At 37.9% G+C, this 25,789-nt stretch overlaps 1 protein-coding gene across 1 annotated transcript in view; it reads left to right on the top strand.

The window, feature by feature from the left end:
* Positions 1 to 25,789, top strand: part of TMEM135 (transmembrane protein 135) — a 177,454-nt gene that overhangs the window by 71,098 nt on the left and 80,567 nt on the right. The window contains exon 5 of the mRNA XM_068667673.1: positions 4,411 to 4,476. Within this exon, the coding sequence (XP_068523774.1) occupies positions 4,411 to 4,476 (66 nt within the window). The remainder of the gene's footprint in view (positions 1 to 4,410; positions 4,477 to 25,789) is intronic.

Here is a 25,789-nt window from a genome sequence, read left to right on the forward strand (position 1 = left end):
ATCAGCAAACTTAATAGGAGTGAAATAAAGTCTTTTGTGTTATTCTATCCATTTTTGTATTTTTGTTCTTAAAACAAATTGCACCATTACCATTCTAATTAAATCTGTAAATTGCTGTGAATGACTTCCAAAGATCTGTGCAGTTCAGAACATATCTTTAAACGTAATTCATTTTTTTATTTTATTTTTCTGAATGCAAGTGTAGAAGTAGATGCCAAAATTTGCCAGGTAATTAATAGCATGTGAAGCATGTAGTTCTAAAATTAATGTGCTTTAGCAGTCCCCTGCACTGCTGGTATTTGCAATTTTAAGTTTGGTAAAAACAGTAACTATTTTGATGAAGTATTATGAGACCATTTTATTTTTGTGAATACCTAGAAAATTCAAAACATCTGGAATCAAAAATACTGCTTTTCTTGTTGTTTCTCCTACAATTTCCATCAATAATGCACAATTATTTTCCACTTCAGTTCTGATTCACACAAGCAGTTTCTCTTTTTTTTTTTAAACCCAACTGCAAGGAGTTTGAAGAGAAACAACTGCTTTGTTTGAAGGGGAGCACATCTTTGTCAATTGATGACATTAGAAGTTACGAGACATTACGGAGTGGCAGGATACGTCAGGCTGCCATCTCACCTCACATACAATCTGACACAGTATGCATTCCTTAAAGTACAGTTTTAGGATTCGGCAACTATCAGCTTGGCAACACATTCATTTCACACTGAGATCACTAAAACCATCTGTTGATGATTTTCTTTCTTATGGACCTCTGACTCATGCCTCTGAATAGAAGTATCGAAAGTCACTGCCTAAGCCTGTAATGATTCTTATTTAGGGCTTATTTCCAGTGAATTGAATGAAAATAAATATAAACTTTTTACAGCTTCATAAAAATCTGATTACTAATGGAATACTTAATGCTAACAGAGATAGAGACAATTAAAAGTGATTTAAATTCCCAGTTGACTGTTTCTGTGGGAATAGTATTCATATTTCTTAAACGGACAGTTTTGTTTCTTTAATTAGTTATCTGACATGAAGATAAATCCTATCTCCAGTTGGTTGTATTTCATGGTTGGAGTTACAAATCCTAACATAAAACAGAAGATTATTTTAATATTTTCAGCATAAAAAATTGACACCACAAATGCTGTATTTTTAAATTAAGAGGGAATAAGTGCAATTATATGTAGAAACTTGGTAGGTAGTGGAAAAGTGTGTCATAAATATATGCAAGAATGCTGACATTACAACCAAGTAATTAAACTTACTCTAAATGGCATATAACTGAGGGTGTCCCTGATCAAGGATACTGTGAATTATGAACCAGAAGAGCCATGAGAAGAGTTCAGTGGGGGCAGAAGGGCAGTTCTGACCTGATGCCGAAAAGTGTGCTAATTTTTTCCAGTAGAAATCTATTTCTGAAGTCATCCAAGAAATTATTTGGTAGCCTTCGTTGAGAGTTTAATTTCTGACAGAGCAGTACTCTGCATGCTTTTTTCATATATATGTAATTATATGTAAGTGTTGAGTGTATTGAAATGGAAGGTCCATTTCTTTAAAGTTTGTGCTCTGTGGACATGAGCTTCGTCAAAATCAAAACAAATTGTACCTGAATTTTATGCTGCGTGAACATTGGCTCTTGTCATACCAATAACTTTGGTAGATTCGAAATTAAAAACTAAGAGTGTGCAAGACAAGATGTGTTCAGTGAGCTGAGTTTTTAGCCAGAATTGATGTAATGACCTGTAAGGATCCTTACACTATTAGCAAGATGTTATCACGTAAGGAATTTCAGAAAGGATGCAAGGTGAGTATGGGAGCATGTTGTTGTTTTTTTTTTGTTTTTTTTCCTCATGATGTTGTAGGACCCTTCCTTCATGTAGCTGTTTTCCCTTTATTCTTTATGGAGCATTAAGCGTGACTGAATTTACTGTTTAAAAAATAAATAAATAAATAAGGGGGCAAATGTAAGGTTTAAGTTTAGGTAATGGAATAACGTTCCTGTTTTTAGCACCTCACCTAGCTGATATTTCTCTAAATTATCCAGTTCTTTTGACTTCCACTTCCCAGTAAATGTCTTGGGTTTAGGAGCTTCCTTGCCCCAGTCCCTCTTTACTCCTCTAATCCCTTGTCCAAATCTCCTTTTCCCTTCTCCATCCCTGTGTTTATTCCTCCGTGTTCAACCTCTACAGGTTGAGTGGCAGCAGGGCGTTTTGCGTTTCGGGATTTAAACGTGGCTTGTCTTGTCGCAGATGGAAACCAGAGGAGGAAGGCCAGCCTGCTGCTCAGCTGACGTGAAGCATTTCCACTCCTGATGGAGAATTTGGGGAATTAGGCTGTGCTTCTCTGGAAAATCTCTGCAGATCAGCTGTAAATGGCAGTTTTTCTGGGACTTGCCAGTGAAAAGTCAGTTGTGCAATACTGGAACATGTTGATCAGGGAGGCAGCAGGGCCTCCATCCCTCGAGTTGGTCAACGTGTGGTTGATCAAGCCCTGGGCAATGTGCTCCTGGCCAACCGATGGCCCCAGCGGTCTCTGTTTTCTGTGGTTTGCCGAGGAGAAAGCTGGAAATGGAAGACGTTGCGGGAGTTTGTCCAAAATGGAAGTGTTACACATAAGTTCCCATTTTAAGACTGGCAGCCTTTTCCTAGCCTGATCAATGTAATCATCCGTTTGTGTGATGTTAGAGTTTTGAGAAGCCTGGGTCTGATCATTATCCTTTTGAACGATGTGACTTCTCTAAGCTTGGATTTTTGTGTTTTTTCTTTTTTTTTTTTTTCTTTCCTTGTTTCTGAATGGTTTTGACATCTGGCATGAGCTATGGGAGTACAAGGGTATTAAGAGAGATCTTATACTAGGAGATGTGAAAAGAAAGTCACACACCCCAGTGGTTTTCAAAAGAAACAAAAGGAGCTTAGCTGTATTGACAGAATGCTCAATTCGGTTGAAACATCCTTAAAAACATTGGTGGGAAGAGTTGATAAAAGAAACCAATTTGGGGAAACACAAAAGGTTGTTTGAGGTTCACTTCACCTCTCAGAGGATAAAGGTTTGGGAAGAAGAGCTTCACTCGGGCACTGCCCCGCACGGGGGTAAAAAGGTAAAACCTACCTAATCTGCACCTGGAAAGACCGAGGAATTAATCTCAGTAGATGTCTTTGGTACCACATTTGTTGAGATACAGCTGTCTTGTAGGACTGCAGCGTGCACCCCCAAATCTTGAAGTCACATAAGCATTGAGCTGCTTAATTTTTTAAATTGCTATTTTGAAAGACAGTCAGATACTACTGCTGCTAAAACTTTAAAAGCATTTTTTTCAAACAGCCTGATAATTACTTTTTAACATAGATCCCTAAATGTTAGAGTAATTTTTTTTTATTAGAAACAGATATTAAAAACATGTTTCATTACAGCTGAAATTGAAACCTGCTTCTCTGCTTGCTATGGAAACAGCTCTTTGAAACAAATCTATTCTTGTGTATACTGATGTGCCAATCCACGTTTTTATGTAACCAGTGAATTCTTTCGCTCCTTTTCCCAACCAGCTTGTAAATATAACAACATGGCAATTTGGCATACTTGTGCTTTAAAACCAAAGTTGAGAAATCAACAGAAATACTGGTCATTTATAGAAACCATTCTTTGCATGTTGCAGTTGTGTTGATGGGTTGAGTTTTTGTATCAGAACAAAATGTGATACAGAACCTATCATTTTGTATTACTGCTTGAATTACGTGTCAGTAGTCGATGGTTATGCCAGAAGTATGTGTTCGGTGTCCCACCAAATTAAACAAAGGATGGGACAACTAGCACAGGAACATGTGCAACCTAACTAAAGCCTGACCTAATTACAGATTTCCCCAATGTTGTGTTCCCTGTCTTTTGCACATGAACAACGTTGTGTTTTATGATGCCACAATTCCTGGTGTGAAGAGGAGCACAGGTACTTCAAAGGAAGAGAGTTTCATCGTGCTCTTGGTTGTTTGTTAATTTAAGGCTATAATATTAATCAGCCACTTAAAAAAATAAATTGCTTTCATGTTTTGTACCATGCAGCTTTTTTCCCCTTAGCGACCTGCTTTCGTGTGACAACCTCTGGAAGACCATTATTTGGGGCTGAACATCTCTGATGTCCATGAAGAATCTTGTGTAACCACTGCAGTGACTGGGGAGGGAACATGCGGTTCCTTTATTGAGGGTTTTGGTCTCATCATCACCTCTCACTTTGTAATAAGCCTTTGCCAACCTATGAAGACTTTTCTAAATAACTTACCAAAGTGATTCAGTTGTAAAATGAATGCTGAATGTAGCTGACATTTAAAAAAATGTTAAATTTGAAACAAATGTTCATGAGCTGGGTTGACTTTTAAAAAATATCTAATTTGTGTGTGTTTATTGATGCAGGCCACAGAAACGTTGTTCCGAATGGCAGTAGCAAGAGGAGCTATTACACCTTTAAGACACGGAGAAGTAAGGCTAAATACATCTTTTCTTTTTTTCTTCTTCCTTTTTTTTTTTTTTTTTTTTTTTTTGCACATGTGGTATAAAGTTTTGTTAATGTAATGCTTTAAAAATTCCTGGGGGAATTATATTGCCTTCAGGTAAGTGAAGAGGGCTGGATTATATATAACTTGCATAACTATGTTAAAGGCTTTTTAAACAAGAGAAGAGAATTTAAATCCTGTCCTGTGGGAGATTAAATATTCTTCCCAAAACACTCTATTTTTCTATCTGCCTGGTTCATAAATTAGCATTATAATACAAGAGTCTCAAGTGTGTCCTTTTACCCAAGTAATTGTTCATTGGGTTTTCTGTATTAAAAAAAAAAAAAAAAATAGAATCCAGAGAAATTCACGAGGTTGAGCTTTGTTACAGGGTAGCTCTAGAGAGTTTGCTTCATCCTTTGTCTTTCTCCCAAGAAATACATAGCTTCAGGTAGTATGTGAATTACTGTATGTATAGTAATTATTATATGTAATTATATATACAACATAATATACATTATACCTAATGTGTGTTAATGCATTAAGTATTTGAAATAAGGGATATTTGAATATTATGTTGCTTATACATAGTTCTGCTGATGGTGAACATTTTTCTTTCTCTGTTGTGTTGTTGTCAGGTTAACATTTTTCTGAACATTGCTAATATCTCCAATACTAGGGGATGAAATTTATTCTTAGCTTGAAAATTAAATATATATATATATATATACTCCAGTCAGTCATGACACTCTGGAAGTGAGAACTGATCTGGGCATTGCCACAGCTGGACGTCACAGTACAGTGATTTTAATGTAGAAACTTTTCTTTTTTTTTCATGGCAACCTGATTTTCATCAAATTCTTACGTAACTTTGTGAAAAGTTTGTGCATTCAGTCTGGAATCTAGGCCAAGACTTACCTTGAGATCCCAGCTGTGTTGTAAAATGTTCCTTACACTGATGAAACTGCCTTAATTTTTCTTTTGAGCAAAGTGATATCTTTGCATCAGAGTCTGAAGATGTACCCGAGATTTCCTGCTCTGATGTTTACAGATTTAACTTTTCTGAATTTGGATCCTTTATAATTTTTATGTTCTGCTTTTGGTTCTGTCCTACAGAAGAGTGTAATACAACTTCCAGCAGTGCTAGTTGCGGAATATATGCAATGGTTCTGCATTCTCTCGGTTTAGTTTTTCAGTGAAGGGTACTTTATTTTCTGTGTTTTAATGAATGTGTTGCTCAGAAAGTTCGTGTAATCTCTGTCCTTGTAGTTACTTGGTGAACAATGTGAATTATGGGGGGAAAAAAATGAAATGATTCTTTTAAGATTGTTACTAATAATATCACACATTTAAAACACTGGGACATCATGTGTAGATGTAGAACTTAGTAGCATGGCCTAGTGGTGGACATTAGTACTAGGTTAAAGGTTGGACGAGATCATCTTAAAAGTCTTTTCCAACCTGAATGATTCTATGATTCACAGGCATAACAATCTCTGTTGTGAACAATGTTGGTCATTTCTGTATCTGCTACATCATATGCTGTAGAAATGATGTGGTAGAAAATGTTTCAGTTGTTTCTTCAGATATTTCCTCTGATCTTTATCAATTAAACTGCCTCAAGGGCTAGAGAGAAGATAAGTGGTGAGAGGTTGTAGCTGTGATTAGGAAGGGAGGAACTGGGTGAAAGTGCATCCGTTTGGCGATGGGGAACTGATATGCCGGCATGCCATGTCCCGTGACACCATAGCCCGGGTTGGGCTTCAGTGCAAGTCATGTAATGTTAGAATGAGAGAAATAAAAAGGCCTTTTTTCTCTCTTATATTTTTATCAGGCTACACGCAGGGGAAAAAATATCTTGACCTAAGGAAGATCTCTTCCTTAAATTCCATTGTAGAATTAGAATTCATTTAGTTTGAAAATGAGGAATAACAATCAAAAGAAATTAATCTTTCCAGAAGAAACATATAATTATGAAGAGTCACATTAATTTTTTTAGCTCTTCCAAGGAATTGCTAAACGTTTGCACAGTGCATAAGTAGAAGGGGAGCCAGAAAAAAAAAAAAGTTGAATGTGAACTAAAGTTCACCGCATTCTGTTTGAGAAGTGTGAACTTGGCAGCAGAAATGAAAGCCAAGCAACTTGTTTATTGGCAGGTCCAAACTCCGGGGGCAGCAGTCCAAATGTGCAAAAGTGCTGTTGGGCTTTCACAGCAATATTTAGAGTGTAGTCCCGTTTCACATTTAGGAGGGAGTAGAACTGTTCAATACTGGAAGGAGGAAATAACGTAGATACTTAGTTGTTTTAAATTCATTTAAAAATTGCAGTATTCTGTCTACACTGCTAAACAGATTAATGGGTAGATATTTCTTCTGTGCAGACACAACAGTTATCCATTTTAATCCAGTTGTCATCAACAGGTGGATTTATAATATCCATTGCTTAGGGCAAATGCCTTTTCTCCTTCTTCTGGCCGTTCCCTGTTCCCTGGGACTCATCTTCTCAAGTCTGTATGCTTATAGAATTTTTAAATCTTGTTTTAATTATCCTTGAAGGAATTGAAAAATGAGGTGATTCTAGATATTTGACTTTTGGATGTGCTTTGTAAAATTACCATTGAGAGTTTAGAGAATCAGGCTGCCAAAAGTAGTTCTCAAATTTGGGTCCATAACGTTAGTAGTTATTGAACTGGAGGTTTTGGACCATGAAGGTTCCTGAAGAACCTTCTCAACAATTGCCTTGCTCCTGGTTTGACTAAGTGCAGTAGCATCCATGGGAGGGAATCAAACCCCGGAGTAGAATTCCTCTTCAGGAATCAATATGTTGTTTTTCTTGTTAATTAGTTAGTTCTGTCAGTTGCTTTGTCCTGGGGGTGGAGTGTGGGACAGAGCCTCGCAGAGTTTACTCATTTCTGTTAGCACTTCACACTCGTTCCAAGACGATCCAAAAGTTGCACGAGCAGATGTGATCCCACCAAATCTGCAGCTGTGCTTGTGTACAGGAGGCTCAGGATGTGTTTTATTAACTCCACAAGCTTTCGAGTCAGGGTGTAGCTGCAAGCTGTGCGCTCGGGGTACCTGACACCACCCAGGGAACTTGGCCAGCTGTTTGTGGTGCTCGTGCAGCAGGCGGGGATCTTCTGCCATCTGCTCCTCACTCCTCTCAGCCGCTTCCACAGTTCCAGCTGCTGTCTTCCTGGGTGCCGGCTGATGTGGCAGCAGTGGCAGGGATGTGAGGAAACAAGAGGAACCGCAGCCTGTCTGCTGAAGAGGATGAGAAAGGAAATAGGAGGAGCCTGGTGCTTCAGGTTCGACAGTTCATGCTTTCTTACCAGTTTTGCTTGCCAGTACTGCATCTGCTGGAGCTTCTGCTGTTGAATGCTCATCCTGTCCCCGGGGGGAGACCACCAGAAGATGGTTTAAGGGTTAGTAGTGGCTGTGAGAAGTCATTGAATGCATGACAGGTAGATGGAATATGTTTGACAGGCAATGCTGAAATCTGATGACCATACACAGAAACCTTTTCCCTAATTTTAACCAAAAGTGATCAACGTTATTCACGCTGAGCAACAAAGAAGTGATAATCAGAAGCAGTGTGTCACAAATAAGACTTGCGAGGAGGTGCTGAACAGGACTGGATGTGGGCCTTGGCAACCTGCTTGGTTGAGCTGGATGCCTGCATGTAAGCAGGACTTTGGACCAGATGACCACCAGCAACCCTTCCAGCCTCATCCCTCTCTGGTTCTGTGAAGGAGGAATCCAATTATGACAAACAGTTTGCAGGACCGGTGTTAACAATCCCTGTGGAAGAGGCAAACAGAAATGCATGCAGCCCATCCAGAGAAGGAGCAGGAGGATAAACAGAGGGGGTGGAATGCTTAATGGAAAAATACGAAGAAATAGGTAGGCTCATGTGGACAGCAGAGGTGATGGCAGAGGCAGGATTCCCAGAGAGCCAGAAGCGATAACAGCCACGTTTGAACTCTGTGGATGTTAACTCATTTCTTACAACATCTTTATGAGTCTGTAAACTGTCTGGCTCTTCTGGGTGGAAGAATTCAGGTATGCATCTTTAGAGTTCTTCAAGTCAATCAGCAAAAAAGAACTGCAGAAGAGAAAGGCTGTGCCCCAGGGGTTATGCTCTTCCATCTGAAACATTAAGACGTAAGGGGGACCTTCAGTATGATGGAACTTGCTGAATCTTCATGTAGGGTTCTTGTTCTGGGATATACAGGAGAAATTAATCTTGCACAAGAGACAGACTTGTATAGGAGAATCAGAGAAAAAAAAAAAAAGCTTAGGTTATATGATAGGTCCATTTTATAATTACTGCAACAGCTGAGATGTTTTGAGAAGTTTCAAAGAAAGAAATGGAATCCTCAGTCTTTAGCAGTACTAAAGAATGCCGTTAATTTAGGATATTTGGTGGTTTATTCCTTCTTTTTTTCTGCTCCAGTTATACAAAAGCCTTTGTCCATGAAATGCCAATGGAAACAAAGTATGAAAAGGGATTTCTAGACTGTGTCTGTAAGTTTCAATGGGGTTCAGTTCACAATAACGTTTAGATTTAGCTGCAGTGCCTGAGGAGAGATATATCCAAGTTGACATTGATTTGCCGGTACTTTGTTGTAGGAAGGCATGTCTTTGCTTTCCTTTAAAACTGGGTTTAATACATGTCAGGATTATGTTTTCATTCTGAGAGTTTTCTGTAAGGGAAATAATATGAAGTGTAGAGTTTTATGAACCTATAAAAGGTGATTTTGATGGATTTTGTATTTATACTAAATACCTGTGATACACATATGATTAAATTTTACCTAGAACTTAAGGGGATTTGTAAGGATCTTTAACATGCAATTTCTTTTATGTTTTTAGAAGTAAATACATAAAGGTGGCAACAACAATATGAAATACTTCATTCTGCAACAGTTTTCCTATTAGTTCTACAGACCTTATCCTCTGCTATACAGTTTGCACTTGGGACAGACATAAAATGACACCGTCCAAGAGCCACAGCTCTACCTGCATCACTTGGGTTCAAGCTTTGAAAAAAGCATTGGGACAACTTTTAAGATAACATCAGTTTGTTTTGGTCTGAACAGGAAGGACCTTAGTCACAGCAATGCAGTTATTTCCAAATGAGCCATCCTTATATTTTTGTGATTTGTTTTATTTTGTCTTGTTTTGACAATCCAATACTCCAACAAAGTATTTTTTCTTTATAACTCAAAACCAGACTATTTTGTTATATGAGAGGATGCTTATATGTTTTAGCGTAATTCTATTAAAGTCAATAATAAATGTAAAAACATTATAAAAAGCTAAAGAAGATGTGAAAGCATTTATTTTTTCTTATAATGGATTGCACTATAAGTAACTGGTAAATCACAAAATTCAGTAGTCACTGAAGTAATGTTTCTAAAACAGTTTTGTATTTATATATGTGTATACATGTTACACATATGTAGGTACAGGTTCTTTTTTATTGTGAAATTTTATCTTTTTTTTTTTTTTTTTTGATAGAATTTCTACCTTGGAAAATAGGGGAAAATGTTAAAATGGGATTACTAGCTCAAAGTTCCTTGCCCTCTTTCAGCCCCATACACCACATCAGAGCAGAATGTATTACAGTAGTCCTGGAAACTTCAGCTGTGTAATTAAGTCAGTTAGGCAATAATCCTTATTATTAGTAGCAATAACTAATTTTTTTTTTTTTTTTTTTTCATGTGAAGGGACTTCCTGATTTTGTTTGTCACTAGAGCAATTTGAGAGATTTTAGGACACATCAATTACTTTATTTAGGTCTGTTTTGTAAAGGTGACAGGGTGTAGATTGGTCATTTAAATGATGATCTTTTTTCTATATGAAAGGTTTTATTCTAGAAATTACAGAATTCTAGATATGATTTTTATATTTGGGGTTTTGTCACAGTGATGTGCCTGCTTCATTTAGAGTGTAGTCCCTGATGAAGCTAGCTTCATTTGTAATACATGAAACACAGGAAGACTTCATAAACGGCAGGATTGTGGCTTGTGAAAGGTATTGTGAATCACTTGAGATTAATTTTCATTCAAATAAAATTGCTTTGGGCACTCTGTTTCCCGTGATTTTAGCTCGAGGGCATACCAGGCCTAATCACTTACAGGCACGTTACAAACCAAACGGCAACGTGATCCTAGACATCTGATCCCTTACCCTCTTGCCTTCCTATCACAAAGATGTCATTATTGCTGGGGTTTTAAAGCTCTGCTCTCACAGACTACCCTCACATCTCTGATTTCCATTCTTTTGTCTTGAACACTTTGTTACTGACATGTTAATATGTGAGGAAATATGTTTGTTCAGATTTACATAAATCTTACAGCATGGGAGCCACTCTAGTTGTATCCCCGATGATGTTCTACTTTTTAAGCTTTATGTTGGACACTTTTTAAAAGTGCTGTTGGTCAGAATGAGTCTTGTTTGTTCTCATTGCAAATTAAAATTCTTCCTAGCAAACTGTGTTTGACATATACAAAAGAAGTCTGGTTTGGTACAACGAAACTTAAATTCTTGTGAGGCCGTGTCATAACATTCATGGACTTTTCCTGCCTTCAAAGTAGCATTGTCAGTCTCTTGGATCTTAATTTGTGTTTTCTTTCCCTCCTGGTTGAGGGTTGCCAGTATACAGAAAAATGTGTATTTTTTTAATTCATTATGTTGCAAAACAATGTCAATTTAATTTAACCAAACCATATTTTCTGAATACGTGGTGTAAGATCTAAAGTTCCTGTATATTTCAGTATTCAATTATCTTGTCTTTGCACTCTTATTTTGGAAAGGTATTACTTTGCAAAATTATAAAGAAGAAGTTACTTGCAGAGTCCCTTTTCCTTTAAAGGGAGGTCACTTCTTTCTCTGTTCCCAAGACAGAAAAGAAATATTTCTAGCTTTAAATTTTTATTTTTTTAAAGTATTTGCATAGACTTTTTATTATTATTATTATTATTTTTTATGTTATGAGTGCCAGAACTATTTAAAAATAGTATTGGTATCTGGAAAATTCTTCTGGTGGGTCAGGATTACCAACCAGATCAAAAGTAGTTCAATTGCTTGTCAATAATATCTGGAAGTAATTTAAAAGTAAATAATTCTGCTTAAATACAGTGAAAACTGAAGCTGGAGGGAAAGAGAATGCCATAGGTCCCGGGAGAGGAAAATTGCCAGATTCCCTTCACATTGTTCCAGTGTTCACAGTTTGAGTGTTGTTTTTGCCACATGTTCAGTTATGTAAAGGTGGTCTGTGTCCACGTCACTACGTCTTTGGTACTAGATTGTCCTGGGCTATCCTTTCTATGTGGTTTATAGGTTGATAGACATTTTTAATAATGAAGAAGAAAGTTAATTTGTCTCCAAACCTTAGCCTAATGTAAAGAACTCTGCTGCTCTTTTAATAGGTGATTTGCCTAAATATATTCTATTTCTTGCTAAAAATCGTCATGAGCCTTGACTAATACTGATGTATTCCAGATAATTTTAAAGTGGGATTCATAGGGTAGGGAACATCAAAACTGAAAACATTTTAGGTATCTTGTACAATGTAAATTTAAGGTAGAAATACCTGAAAACGGGATAATGGCTACATGTTCCAGAATATGAAGAGTTAACACTTAAGAACAATAACACTCAAGTTTGGAAACAGAGAACTTTTGATTTCACTTCTGTTTTGAAAGTTATGTAAGTAAGCTATCTAAGTGATTTATTTTTTATTTTTTATTTTTTTTCCTTTTTTTTCCTTTTTTTAGATGTATGGGCAATGTAGCCTGTCTGCTTTTCATAAACTGGAACAATGGGGTTTAGTACTTTAAATGTTTGACATATCATGCTATGCATTCTTTTTATTGTAAAGTAGATCTTTTAATGCAGACTGATAGAATATATTTATATTATTATAATCATAACTTCCCCTTTGTGAAGTAAAACATGAGTCTAAAATGTACATCGGATTATACTCTCAAATATTTGCCAGATATCATCAAGAAGGTTTTGACAAGCAGCATGGGAAGGAGAGAGTTAGCTATTTTAAAGATTTTGTTCTTTCTTAAAACTTTCTTTTACCTTCCCTTTATATTCCACATTTCTTTTTTATTTTTCTCATAACACATAACAATAAAAAATAAATGCACATCAACTACTTCATTGCTTATAATATATGTAGATTCACTTTGAAGAAGGGATACTTTAATTTTAGTGGAAATGTTATTTGCATTCAGTCATTCCCAGCTAATGATAACTAGTATTCCTCTAGGAGAAAAATGCAAATGCAAGAATCACACTTAAATGATTGTTGGTGTTTCCTGCCTGCTCTTTAGAAATATCACCAAATTCAATTGTTTGAGTAATGTCTTCCCATTTCGATGGCAGATGGAGGAGTGGCTCATGACCATTCTTCAAAACCCCATCGAGGAGACAAATCAGTTTGACAAGAAACAAAACCCAGGACAGATTGGAATGACTGAGGAGTCAAGAATAATTTTTGACTTTGCATCATAGGGTTTTTCCTCTGGAAAAAAAGAAATCACTGTATTGCTTCGTGCCCAGTTACATTTTTAATGCTCTCATTCTTTCTGCTACCTTAATTCAAGTTATTTTATGCTCATTCATATGTTAGGCTTCTAAAAATATTGTTGATCACACATGAATAAAGTAGCTGTCTTTCAGTTGTTAATTCCTCTGTGTATAAATAGGTTGCATAAATCTAAATGTTATTTGAAATGCTTTTCTTTGGCTTTCTGAAATCAGGGTGAATGTGCTGCAGTTAGTGAGCTGCTTCCTGTTTGATGCCCAGAATTTGGGGAAAAGCATACAAATCAGAGTTTGTATTTCCTTATTAATGAGAAATTTTAGATAGTAGCTGGTGAATGCTGAAAAGTGAAACCAATGACAAGTAAGATTGGGAGGGATATGAACAAAAATAAGTAGCAACAATTAATACTTCTGTTTTGACAATGTCTCCTGTAAGATCCTTGCAGAGAGGCTGATGAAGAAAGGGCTGGGTGGGCAGACGATGAGGTGGATGGAAAACTGGGTTAATGGCCAGGCTCTGAGGGTGGTGGTCAGTGACACGAGGTCTGGCCAGAGGCCTGTAGTGAGTGGACGAGTACCCCCGAGGTCAGTACTGGTGGACAGCGAGTTGGACCTGAGGCAGTGATGTGCCCTTGCTGCAAAAGAGGCTGATGGTGTGCTGGGCTGCATTAGGGAGTATGATCCTGCCTCTGGTGGTGTATCCAGCTCTGGGCTGCTCACTGCAAGAGAGACGTGGAGATCCTGGAGTTAGGCCAGCAAAGGGCCGTAAAAGTGATGAACGGCCTGGAACACCTCTGCTGTGAGGAGAGGCTGAGGGAGCTGTTGCTGTTCAGCCTGGAGAAGAGGAGGCTCAGGAGGATCTCATCCATGTCTGTAAACACCTGAAGGGAGGGTGCAAGGAAGCCGGAGCCGGGCTCTTTTCAGTGGTGCCCAGTGCCAGGACAAGAAGTGATGGGCACAAACTGGAGCACAGGAGGTTCTAGCTAAACATCAGGCAGCACTTCTGTGATGTGTGGATGATGGAGCACTGGCTGGCACAGGTTGCCCAGAGGGGCTGTGGAGTCTCCTTGGAGATCTTCAAAAGCCACCTGGATGTGGTGCTGGGCAGCCTGCTCTGGGTGTCCCTGCTTGAGCAGGGGTGGGACCAGATGGACCCAGAGGTGCCTTCCATCCTCACTCATTCTGTTTTGTGTATAAAGTGCCAAGTTTTGAAATCTTGCTGTGCATTTCTCAGTATGTGTAAAAATAGAATAATGCATCACTTAAATATGTACACAGTAAATAGTGTACAAAATTTAAAATTTAAACATTCCTTTTGTAAACTTATTTTAAACCTTGAAAAAAAATCAAAGTGCACTACCTAGAAACTCCAGTTTACACGCTCAGGGTTTTAGTATGACCCCCCAGAAAACTGAAGGTATGTGAAAGCACTCTTTGTTTTCACAAATTTATAGGGAGGTTGTCTATCCCAATTGGGAAGTGATACCCCAAACAAGGTGCAGTATTTCTAGTGTAATACTAATTGGTTACAGGAGGGAGAAGACCCTGAAGCATCTCTGTCATATGATGGATTGGGATCCTCGTTCGATGAGAACTTTTTTGGACACCACAATTCTGGTACTGCACCCCCAGTGATCTGAAGTCAGTTCATACTTCAAATTTTTGTTGTCCTTCCTCCTTTTAAATAAAGAACTGTCATGAATTGGTTTTGGGAGGCCAGCCCTATGCCTGGAGAACAGTCCAGCTTCAGACAGTCAAATACCGCTACAAATGTAAAGGAAACTCTTTGTTATGGAAAAGGTCAAATGCCACTGCTCAGTGCCCAAGTGTGAGCACAGAGGGCACTTCAAGAACCAGTAATAGTGGCTCTTAATTGAACTTCTCTGTTTAAAGTTCTCTGCTAACTCAATTTTAATATTTTTACAGGGTTAAATTGCTGTCTTCTCAGAATTAAATTCTTTTTCTCAACTAGCATCTTAGCATGAGATAAGCTGGCTGTGGGTCTGGTCTGCCGGCAGGAGGAATGTCAGCACGAGCAGGCTGTTGGAGCAGTTCTCCCACTCTGCACCATGAAACCAATCTGTTCCTGTCGGTTACAATTTTATGGAAACTAATTCTTTCTTGATGGAATCAGGTGAAAAATATGTGGTTCTGATTAACAAACAGTATGCACGGTTTCGTAAGGTCACAGGGAGCATTCCCCTGGACATGTGCATGCATTCAGGTGTGTGTGTCTATGATTGTGGATATATATCAAGATAGGCATCTTTGTGTATTAAAAATGATGGGCAGTTTATTGTTTTCTTTATGTATATACTTGTTTTTAACTATTTGTAGAACAGTTGATAAACTCATGCGACATGATGTAATTAGATTGTAACTTAGACGTTTATTATAACATTTAATCAGTTCACTTGTTTCTATGTCTCACAAACTCAACTTTTTAAACTCTGTAACCTGCAAAAGAATATTTAGTGTAGCCGTGCAACATAAACCCAAAAAATGAGCATTTTTTAAGCAGCAGTACTGTTTTCTGTAGGAAATAAGTATTATACAAATGACTGCCTGAAGAAAATAATGATCTTTCATTTTTAAGTACCCCGCAGAGCTGAAGAAAATAAACCACTATCTGCAGTCTGCCTAATAGACTGCTCACCACATCACCACATGCAATTAAGCATAAGTGATTTTTCTGCTCAGGACAAGCTCAAGACTGATTTAGCAATGAAACTTAATTACTTCTAGCCCTTAGAGAAAATGGCTCAACAAGGTTGAGGTTGTTGGCAGGGCAATGTGGGAAAGCAATTGCTGAAACTCCCGTCACCGTTTCTGATTTTCTGTTAGCAGTACTTAGCGGCATTAACCTTCAATTGAACAAATATTCCCACAAAATTGTGCATTATGCCATTTGTTTCTTTGCTACAGGTAAGGGGAAAGATAATGAAAGGTAACTGAAACACAAGTGATCTGAGCACGTCAAAGTGCTTCAGTGTATGGATGAAGTTCTTCTGTGCTAATAAAAAAACCTTACAGATTAGTTCTCAGATGCCTGTATGTGTAAGGTCACCATCCTAGACATAGAAATTTCAGGCTAAAAGCTAAAACTAAAAGTGTATTTGGGTTTCTTCACAACTTAGTATGCCATAGGTAAATTAGTTTCTTTAATTTGTGCTAAGGCGACAGGAAAAATGATGAAGGAACTGAATAAAAAAATAATCATATTAACGAATGACTTTATTGCTTCATCTGAGTTTTTAGGAATGTGTTATTTAAAGGAAACAGGAACTTCAATTCTGTGGCTCCAAGGAATACATCTGGAATAACAATTCTGAAGGACATATGGCATCAATTGGCTTATATTTTCCTATATGGAGGTTCTGATTGCAGTAAAGGGAAGGACTGTTCATTAATTACACAGAATTAAAAATACAAATACTGTGTTGTTGTTGATTTATATGCCCTGCTGAAGTACAGTGAGTTCTGAAAGAAAATGTGGGAGTTGAGCAAAGAAAATTGCCTTTTCTGCTTGTCAGCTGGGACAATAACTCGCTTTGCTTTTGCAGTTTATTTTTCCTCTGAAAGGTTTTGACTCCCATACTCTTTATCTCTTCCTGTAGATAAATCTCTCATACACCTCTATGAGCATTTTCATTTACAAAGAGAACTGATATTGCAGTTGTAATTCATTCCACATAGTCACCTTCTCAGTAGTGTTCAAAGTCTTATTCCTGCTAACAGCTATGGACGTATTTATCAATGGAAATACTCATGGTAACAAAATTAACGTGTGCTTGAATATTTGCAAGAGTGTGCAGCACTAGGCACTAATTCCCCAAGGCACATTTAGCACATGCTCTACTGCTTTACTCAGTAGGGAGTCGGTTTAAGTATGTGTATATGTCCCCTTAATTTCAACAGTATTTAACAAAATAGCTGACTTAAACCTTTCACTAGATAGGAAATAATAATTCAAGCATGTTCTTCAATGCTGTTGATTTTTTTAATTATTATTTTATAAATGTATTTGAATTCAGGGCTTTTAAAGACTTGGAATCAACACTGTCATAGGCTTATATTTATCATCCCTAGAAGTCAAGTTGGTGTATCTGGGTATTTCTCATTATAAGAGATTAGGGCTTTTTGGGTAGTAAATAGATATTTTAAAAATCATGCTGAATTTTCTCTAATGTGTAAATACAGCTTTCAGTAACCTATAGATTGGCTCGCAGCATTGTTAGTCCCTTCCTAAGCCATATTTCCCTTGCATACACTCGTTGAGCTGCTTAGGCTTAAAATTTCTAAGCCAAATGAGGCTGGTGCCCCTCAATAAGTTTGCTTTGCTATGCAGTCTTGATTCACCTCCTCTCATGAATGAGGCTGAGGTCTGGCAGAAACCGCCATGTGACTGAGTAATTCAAGACACATGTGCTCAGAACTGAATTACAGTTGCACCAGGAACATGTGTCAAGAACCACATGAACTTAATAGGGGATAATTCCTGCCCCAAACAGTTAACTACCTAAATAAATTTGGGAAAAGGCTGGAGAAAATGTACTATTAATATCTCCACGTGTGACTTGAGTAGGTGTGTGTTTAACTTAGTCATACAAAAGTGAAAAGTATGCTTCTGTTCTTATCGCTTCAGCTATGAGGCCAAAATATCACTGATTGTTTTGCAGGTCACGCAATAGATTTATTTGATACCTGTCTTAAACTCATTAAGGGATCTTGATGACCCAAGTGCTCTCATGCAGTTTTAGGTTGCAGCAGACATAGGTCCCAGTGGCACGCTCATCTCTGTTTTCTTCATCCCTCCAGTGATAAGGTGATGCTTGGGCTGTTCTGTAACTATCACCTTTCAAATTTTGTGACTAATAATATTGCTGGGATCATATCACTACCTATTTCTTGAATTTCATTGAAGTTTGGAAGCCAAGCTTCACTCCTTAGGAGAAAAGACTGGTGCGATCTGCTGCTTAATTGGGATAGCACCAGTAGCACTGCTCTCCCCTTTCATCTATTACCTAAATGTTTTTAACATAAGTGGAGATGAATTATTTTGTTTACAAACTTCCTCTCTGTTTTTATAATTTTATAAGACAGGTACTTTGACTTCCATGCGTCTCCTGGATTTTACTCCATTAACTTGTTTGTAAAAAGAGCTCACCAGTCATTTTTAATTTACTTCTCTGAATTTTCTTCGCTCCAGCTGAGCTGTGTCATTTTACAGCTTGTGCAGAATGGAACTGAACAGAGGCAGATGTGGAAATATTTCTTTTTCAATAACGATATTTTGTACACAATGTGCTCCTCCTGTGGAATTCATTACAGCTCGTTGGACTTTGTGTAAATTCAGGAGAAAACCCTTAGATGAATACAAATTCCGTGTCTCATCTGCGTGCCCTTGAACTCAGTTTTATTTTAGAAGGACTGAGTGTGAGAGAAACATGCACGGGTACGATTTTCCAGAAGATTTTCCAGAAGGTTTGGGACATCATGAGAAAATTGTTTTGAATTCCAGAAATTTGGAAGTACACACATGTTTACTAAAATATTTCTTTACAGAAAAAACTCTCTGAGGTTACTGAAACTCAGAACATTCCTCCTGCAACTTTTGCACAATCAAGTCTGATCATGCAACTGCTTTTTAGAATTAAAGTGTTCTTTGTTTATTTTTTTATTTCAATGGTAGTGATGATGTGTAAAGGAAAGGCTGATTGATTCCTGTTTCCATGTTCTTGAGATCTACTCAAAGTCTTGAAATTCATCCTCATTTCATCTCAAATAGAAATGACCATTTAAAGCAGTAGCTTGTAAATAATATGGCCTGGTACAGGCAGTGGTTATCAAGAAATAATTTAACGTGAGACATTAAATGTCTCTTTTGCAAGCACATCTTTCCAACAGTTAACTGTACTCATGAAACTGTCCTAAATGAGTATTTTCTCATTTCAGTATGCTAGTAGCTTCGAATTATATCAATGCATTATGTTACATGCAATATAAATTCTTTCAGTTCAAGTATATGCAATTTCTAGAAACAGCATTTAGTGACGAGGTTCACAAAATATTTTGATTATTTTGTGATAGTAGTGTGGGAAATGCTGTTACTTGTAACGGAGCTGTGTATGCAAAAGACAGAAATGTACCATTATGGTAAGTTGTTGTCGTGAGCTTGGTGGGGACTGTATTAATTTCAGTATGGTTTCAACACTTAACTACAGCATACTGCAAACTGTCACGCATTAGTGCTTTGCTAACAATGTGTAAATTGTTTATATGGCCACTGAGCAGTAAATGCAGCAACAATTCATTTATCTTAAAATACAAAATAGATTTATTTTTTATTTCCCCTAATAACTAGTAAATGTTTAGGGCTAGGCTCTGCCAATATACATTAAAATATCAATGTGGGATTTCCCTACAGCTCATTCTGGGTTGCTGTTTCACAGTGCCCATGGCAACATCTGAGGGACATTGTGACTTATGAGGGATGTGGTGACATTTGAGGGACGTGGTGACATACGGGTGGCTGAGAAAAGGACCCTCCCCCAGTTGCTTCCCAAGGCATTTTTGTACAAACAAGATTATAATTTGCGGTTATGTTACAGATGCTGGTAAAGCACTCTTGGAATGAAAAGCAACAGCTGTTTGATGTTTAAATACTGTGCTCGTGTCTGAAGCAGAAGGAACAGTTTGTGCCTTGAAAGTTAGGGAGAATTTTAGAGAAGCTGGGCAGAAGGGTTCAGTGTCGAGCAAGTCTCACATGAGTTCTCCTCATGCTGCCAGCTACGTTCACAAGGACTTGCAGCCATCCAGCACAGGGTGCCAACGCTGGTGCTCTCCTCTTGCTGTCCTCTCCAGGGAGTGGGCACAGCAGGGTTTGCAGTGGGGACGTAGCCATCCTACTAGGGATGGGACCCAATACACAGCACCTGGTGTATTTTTAACAAGTCTTAATACCTTCTTACCCAGTGTGCTCACACCATACCTCTACTTGTCACTACAGAGATGCCGTGTTACTGCCCTTCCTTTTGTCACAGTCCATGGAAGGGCCATAGTACAAGACATTTCTAAGTTTTGCCTTGTGGTACTTGTGTTGTTTCAAGTGTCTGCAAAAATCTTTGCATGTACCCTTCATTTTGAAGACCTGTTATGCCAGGTAGGTGGCCAGGCAGAGACTTGCGGCCTTGTAATCCCAGCCCTGCCATGCAGACATTGTGTATTGACTCAAGGACCAGGGTGTCCTTGCTTCTTGCCCCTTCCCACTTTTATTTTCTCCAGTATTTCAACAGGTTTTTTTTAAGGTCCTACCAAGACAAAGTTTTTTTTTTTTTTTTTTGTAATAAGTAAAAACAACCCATCAGAGTTGTGCTTTTAGAGCATTACCTCCAAGAGTAGAACAATGCATAGAAGTTAAAGGTGCTCAAACCTTGCTGCAGTGGCACCAGAAAGACTGGACCAGCACACTGAAGGCCACTCTTCTTAATCTAACTGTTAAACTGATCAGGAAAAGGCTATGGGAAAGCACCTCTATAAGTTACAACACGATTTTTTTAGTGCTGGTTGCTATTAGGATGTCTCCTGTCCCACAGTGCCGAACATTAAAAGTTCAGGAGTTTTTGAAGAGCTGAAATGAGACAAAGCTGCTTTTATTGCTGGAAAGTTCAAATTTGTCTATATTAATTCTCTCTAGGTATGTTAAGGAATTTTATTTGAGATAGCTTAAAAAAAATGTGTTTCCTTAACATTCCTATCTGGCATTATATTAAACATTTGAAAACATGTATTAAACATTTGGAGATACACTAATGAAACAGAGTTGCATGAATTTCTCTTTGACCTATTCCTCTGTTGTAGTCTTACAGTTTATAGTACCAAAATACTGTAGTAAATCACCTCATAATTAAATTCTTTGTTGATATCTCAGAGGATTGAAATTCCTTTGGGTATTCCCACAACCACCTTTGAAGATAAGAGCTGATATGTAATTTTTTTGCACTATTCTAAAGTAGTTTCAGCTCAGGTGACCTAGGAAACAGATAAAAAAGCAGTGTCATCTTCAAGGCACAGAAAATATCTAAGGATTTTATTTTACATATCCGTTCATCCGTTTTGTTTCTGTAGAATTGGCAAGTTATTTACACTTGCCAATTGAAGCCTTTCAGAATCTCCAAGGTTTTGTATCCAGCTATGTAGGGCTGTTTTTTTATTGATTGCCACCTTTCTAGTGAAAACGTTTTTTAATGGAAAAGAAAAATCTATGCTAGATTCAATGTTTATTGTAGGCAAGACTTGAGAAGGCTGTTAATTTTGATCTCAAGACTGCCCAATAGAAGGCATATTTTCAAAACAAACCAGAAGATAAGAAGATTAAATTCTAAAGTATTTCTGAATAAACTAGTTTTTAGTTGCTCAATCCTGGCTATTTTGTGTCTTCGATTTATTTATGCTTTAAACCAGAGTGCAGTCAAGATGGATTCCTTTAGGCTTCTTGTATTAAATCTGCAAGCATTAGGCCCTTACTCTGCTTTATTACAGTTTTTGTTGTGAGCTTGTTCTTTCAAGAAACAAAATAGTAACAGTGGTCTGTGTATTTTTTTCCCCAGAGCAATGTTTTCAAATGTTCTTCTCCCTGGTAGCGTGCTGCAGTGCTGGTCAGTGTTTAAAGAAGCGTTTATTTCATTGCGGGTAGTGAAGTAGGTGTTCAAGTCAGATGAAGCACTGCCAGAAGTTCGGGAAGTGATCTGAGAACTGCTTTGATGTTAGAGTATTTGTACATGGATACCCAGTGAAGGACCTCGACAAGCCTCACTTTTATTTTTGCCATTTACACTAAATCTCTTCGACACAAAGGAAGCAACAAAAAGCCCCTAACACATGTTATTTTTTCACAAAAGCAAGGCAGCTTGTAATTAAGGTTGAAAAGGCCTTTTAATGATGTACTAATTTATTCCTGTTCCTTGTCCTGACAGGCTTAATTACTCCTAAATATCAGTGAGTAGACTGATGACTAGCCCAGAGTTGACCAGCTCCATTGATGATGGAACAGCAGTAAAACTGTTCCTGTCGTTGTGTTTCATTCTTTGCAAGTCACACTAGTGAGTTATTCTTCCTCAGGTAACCTGTGTTTTACTGAATTGTAAATAAGTCATCCAGACATTTTCGTTGGATCTAACGGGTCTCTTTTCAATTCCTCTGTGATCATACTGGCTGCAATTTAGAGGGTTTAAGTCAGTTTTACTAGGTGTAGTGTTTTCCCTTAAAGTTGTACTCTAACTTTCTTTCTAATGTATTTTTTTTTTCTTTTTCTTTTTAATTAAACCAAAGTAGCCTCCCCTTCATAATTTTTCTTTCCTGAATTCCTTGCATTTTTTTCTTAACTTAAAGCAACTCACCACGTTGAACTTGTCCATATTGTCTCCATCAATGTCTTCATCAGCATTTCCTTTTAACTTTTTGCTAAAGGAAATGCATCTTTCATGTCACGCTCAGGCTAGGGAGTTGCCAGTTTATACAAAGAGCAAACCCTACCAAAACCAAACTCTGTTCTAATTTCCAGAGGAACTGGACTCCTTTTCTGCCTCCCTGCCAACCTGCTGCTGTGCTTTCCACTTCACAAGGGCTGTGCTGTTGTCAGCCTTTTTCTGTGTGATCATCCCGTCTGATGAACAGCTTATGTTTGTGCACTGGTCTGCTCGGTTTTCTTTCCGAAGGAATATGGAAAGAAACTGATCACTGATTTCACTTTTTTCAGGGGCTGAATAATCCATGGCACCTGACTGTAACTGTACAGTTGCATTTGATGTATAGCAAGCAATAGGAGTAAATGTGGGGAAAAACCTTATATATTGGGAGATCAAAATGGATTACCATGTTAATCAGTGTAGATGGTGTATGTATTGAGTATTTATGAACTGGTCTCTTGTGGGACAGCCCTTGCCCAGGCTGTGTTGTCCCTGTAACAGAAGCAAGGTGATTGCAGTGAGCTGGGAGAGGAGTGGGTGAGTGCAGCAAACACAGCGCCTCTGCAGAGACCTATTCTGAACTCGCCAGGTGCCGTGCCCTCAAACTTGAAAGCTTTGTCATTACTACAGTTCAAGGGGAAAATTACAGTGATTGGTCTGAAGGTATCACAGCTTGCTCGAGGAGGTGGCCTTCTGATGTTAGAAAAAAACACAACATAATAGAGCGTGTGCTTGCACTTGAAGTACTGCAGGAGAAGACATCTGAAAGGCACAAACTTATGACCTGAAACAGTAACATGTTATTTTCCCCTTGGTTTGTATTTAAAATACCTTTGTAGCAGTAAAGATTAGAAGTTTTTCTTTTAAGTTCATCTTTTAAGAGGCTGGATGGAGTCACCAGTGAAGCTGCATGCTCCCCGCCACTGGAAAGCAGCACTGGAAGTTTGTGGCCGGTGCTTTTACTTCACTTCATTCCTCCTCTCTGCATGAGTTCCTTTATGTATCCATCGACAGTATCTTCTTTATTTGTCTGCTCACCAGAGAGAATATACCTGTCCTATGTGCTCCTCTTCTAACAGCGTGTTGGGTTGCTCTGCCTATTTCTTTTGTTCTCAGAGGGAGCTGTAACCACTGCCACAGCAGTAATCTGAAGTGTTCAAAACAGTAATGCCTCCAATGCAAGTGATCTGCTGCAACTTTGTGACAGGATCATTTTGAATGGATGAATAAAATGTCTGAAGGTGTTATTTGCAAGACGTTTATTAAAAGGAGACTTCTGTTCATTTTTGTTCACCAAAACTATATTTATTTTTAAAATTTCAGCCAAATATCTGTAACGTGACTGATCTATTAGAGGGTTGTCCACATTAAAATTTTGTGCATCACAGCATTGTATTTCTACGAGGCTTTTCTGTAATTTGATAGCTGAAAATATCAGTCCGTGTTATACACTGGTGTATACTTGCTTGAATACCTGTAATCTGATCTGGCCATCCAAATTTCAGTTTTGGTGGGACATGTGCTGCCTGCTCTGCTCTGCTTTTGTCTCAGTTGTTTTCCCTTTTGTAACGATTCCCTGTGGTCTGCGAACATTAAGGTCCATGTGAGGTCAACCATACCTTGCACATCGTGACAATGGTGCAAATAATGACAAATATGAGGGGGTCACACGGTGTTTCCTGTTTCCTGTATTTAATCCAGAGGCCAGTGATTTGTGAGCAGCCTGCAAGGATGCTGCACGTAGTTTAGCCTGTCTTTAGGCTCAGTTTTGCATCTCAGAATATTCTCCAGCTCCTGACCTCCTTTTGGTTTCCATTTTTCAAACCCTTCCTGCAAAGAGAGCCCACCTGGGGATGTTCTTCCTCGGATTTTGTCTTTTTTTGTGTTTTACACATGTTTTAGTTCAGTATTTTAATGGGTGTAGTTAGCCTGCCCAAGCTGTTTCTGTTTAGCCACTACCTGAACTTGGATAGCGTGAAAAGGAAATTGGCTTGGCTAAGGAATAATTCTGGTCATTAATGATGCTGAGAACCCCTGTAGGGAAGGGGCTGCAGAAAGAAGGATTGACAGTAGTTGAGAATACCTTTGGGAAAGTAGGAAGCTGTGAGCTTACCTGTACCTATACACCTTACCTTGTAGATAAGCACAGAGGATTTGCTGTCTCCACCAGATGATGCTAAGTCATATAATAGTGTTTGTGTCAGTGACAGAAGGTAGTGAGGCAATCGAGGTATGCTGAAAAGAAAATGATCTTACAAATATGGAACAGGCTTATTAAGAAGATGAGGAAGAAGAGAGAGCTTTGTGATTCCCATTGTTTTCATTTTCTTTTGAAAGAGCTTTTGTATTTCTTGTTGTGATAGCCCTGTGCCTGTGCAAACTGTGGTGGGCTAATGTGGAAATAAAATAAAGGTAATTCTCTTGTTACTTTTTGGGATATCAGAGAAATGACTAAAATCCCTGAAATCTCTGGAAATTGTCACATGACATTACTCAGAAACAGATTTCAGGAGTATTTATGAAAATGTGCTTTAAAATATGGAATAACCAAATTTTATATTTTTTTTATTAACATGCGTTATCAGGTAAAAGTTTTTGCTTCAGGATATTTTTCTTGTGTGCCCTATTGGGAAGAAAAAACCCTGCATCTTCTGTTTGTAATCAATATTTGATTTTATTCACTTTGGCATTTTGCAGAGTAGGGTGTGCAGTTAAGCTGTTTTACAGGAAAGTTTTGAGACTGGGGAGGAAACAGACCAGAAATAGAATTATGTAAAAACTGCTGACTTTAAAGAAAAAAAAAAAAAAAGTGTGTCTGGTGATAAAAGGATTTAAACTAAAAGCAGTTTATTTTTAATTGCTTTGCTGCAATTTCCAGGAAAGAAATTTTACTTTTTTAAATTTTTTTTTTAAATCATTTAAATTTGTCTGGGTTTGAATTAGTTAATCCATTATTAGTGAGCTGGGATGTTTTGTTCAGCTCTTGTTTTCGTCATTAATAATGGTAAAATGCTAAACCTGGGCTTTACAGGAATTATTTTTTTACTTCAGAAGGGCATGGGAAAGCCAGTTTACTTCTAACAAAGCTTACTGCTGGGAAGAGAAGAGCCTACCTTTGTTGCATTGCAGTTAGGTCTTCTCATCGCTTGCTTATGCTGTTGGGTATAAGGTCAATTATGGATTTTGGCTGAGTAGGGGATGCCATGCAGATTGTTCGTATTCCTTTTTTTGCAGACTAAGGACAAGCTGAGAGATGGATACAAGGATA

This window comes from Anas acuta, chromosome 1 (assembly GCF_963932015.1).
Source record: "Anas acuta chromosome 1, bAnaAcu1.1, whole genome shotgun sequence".
Taxonomy (NCBI): domain Eukaryota; kingdom Metazoa; phylum Chordata; class Aves; order Anseriformes; family Anatidae; genus Anas; species Anas acuta.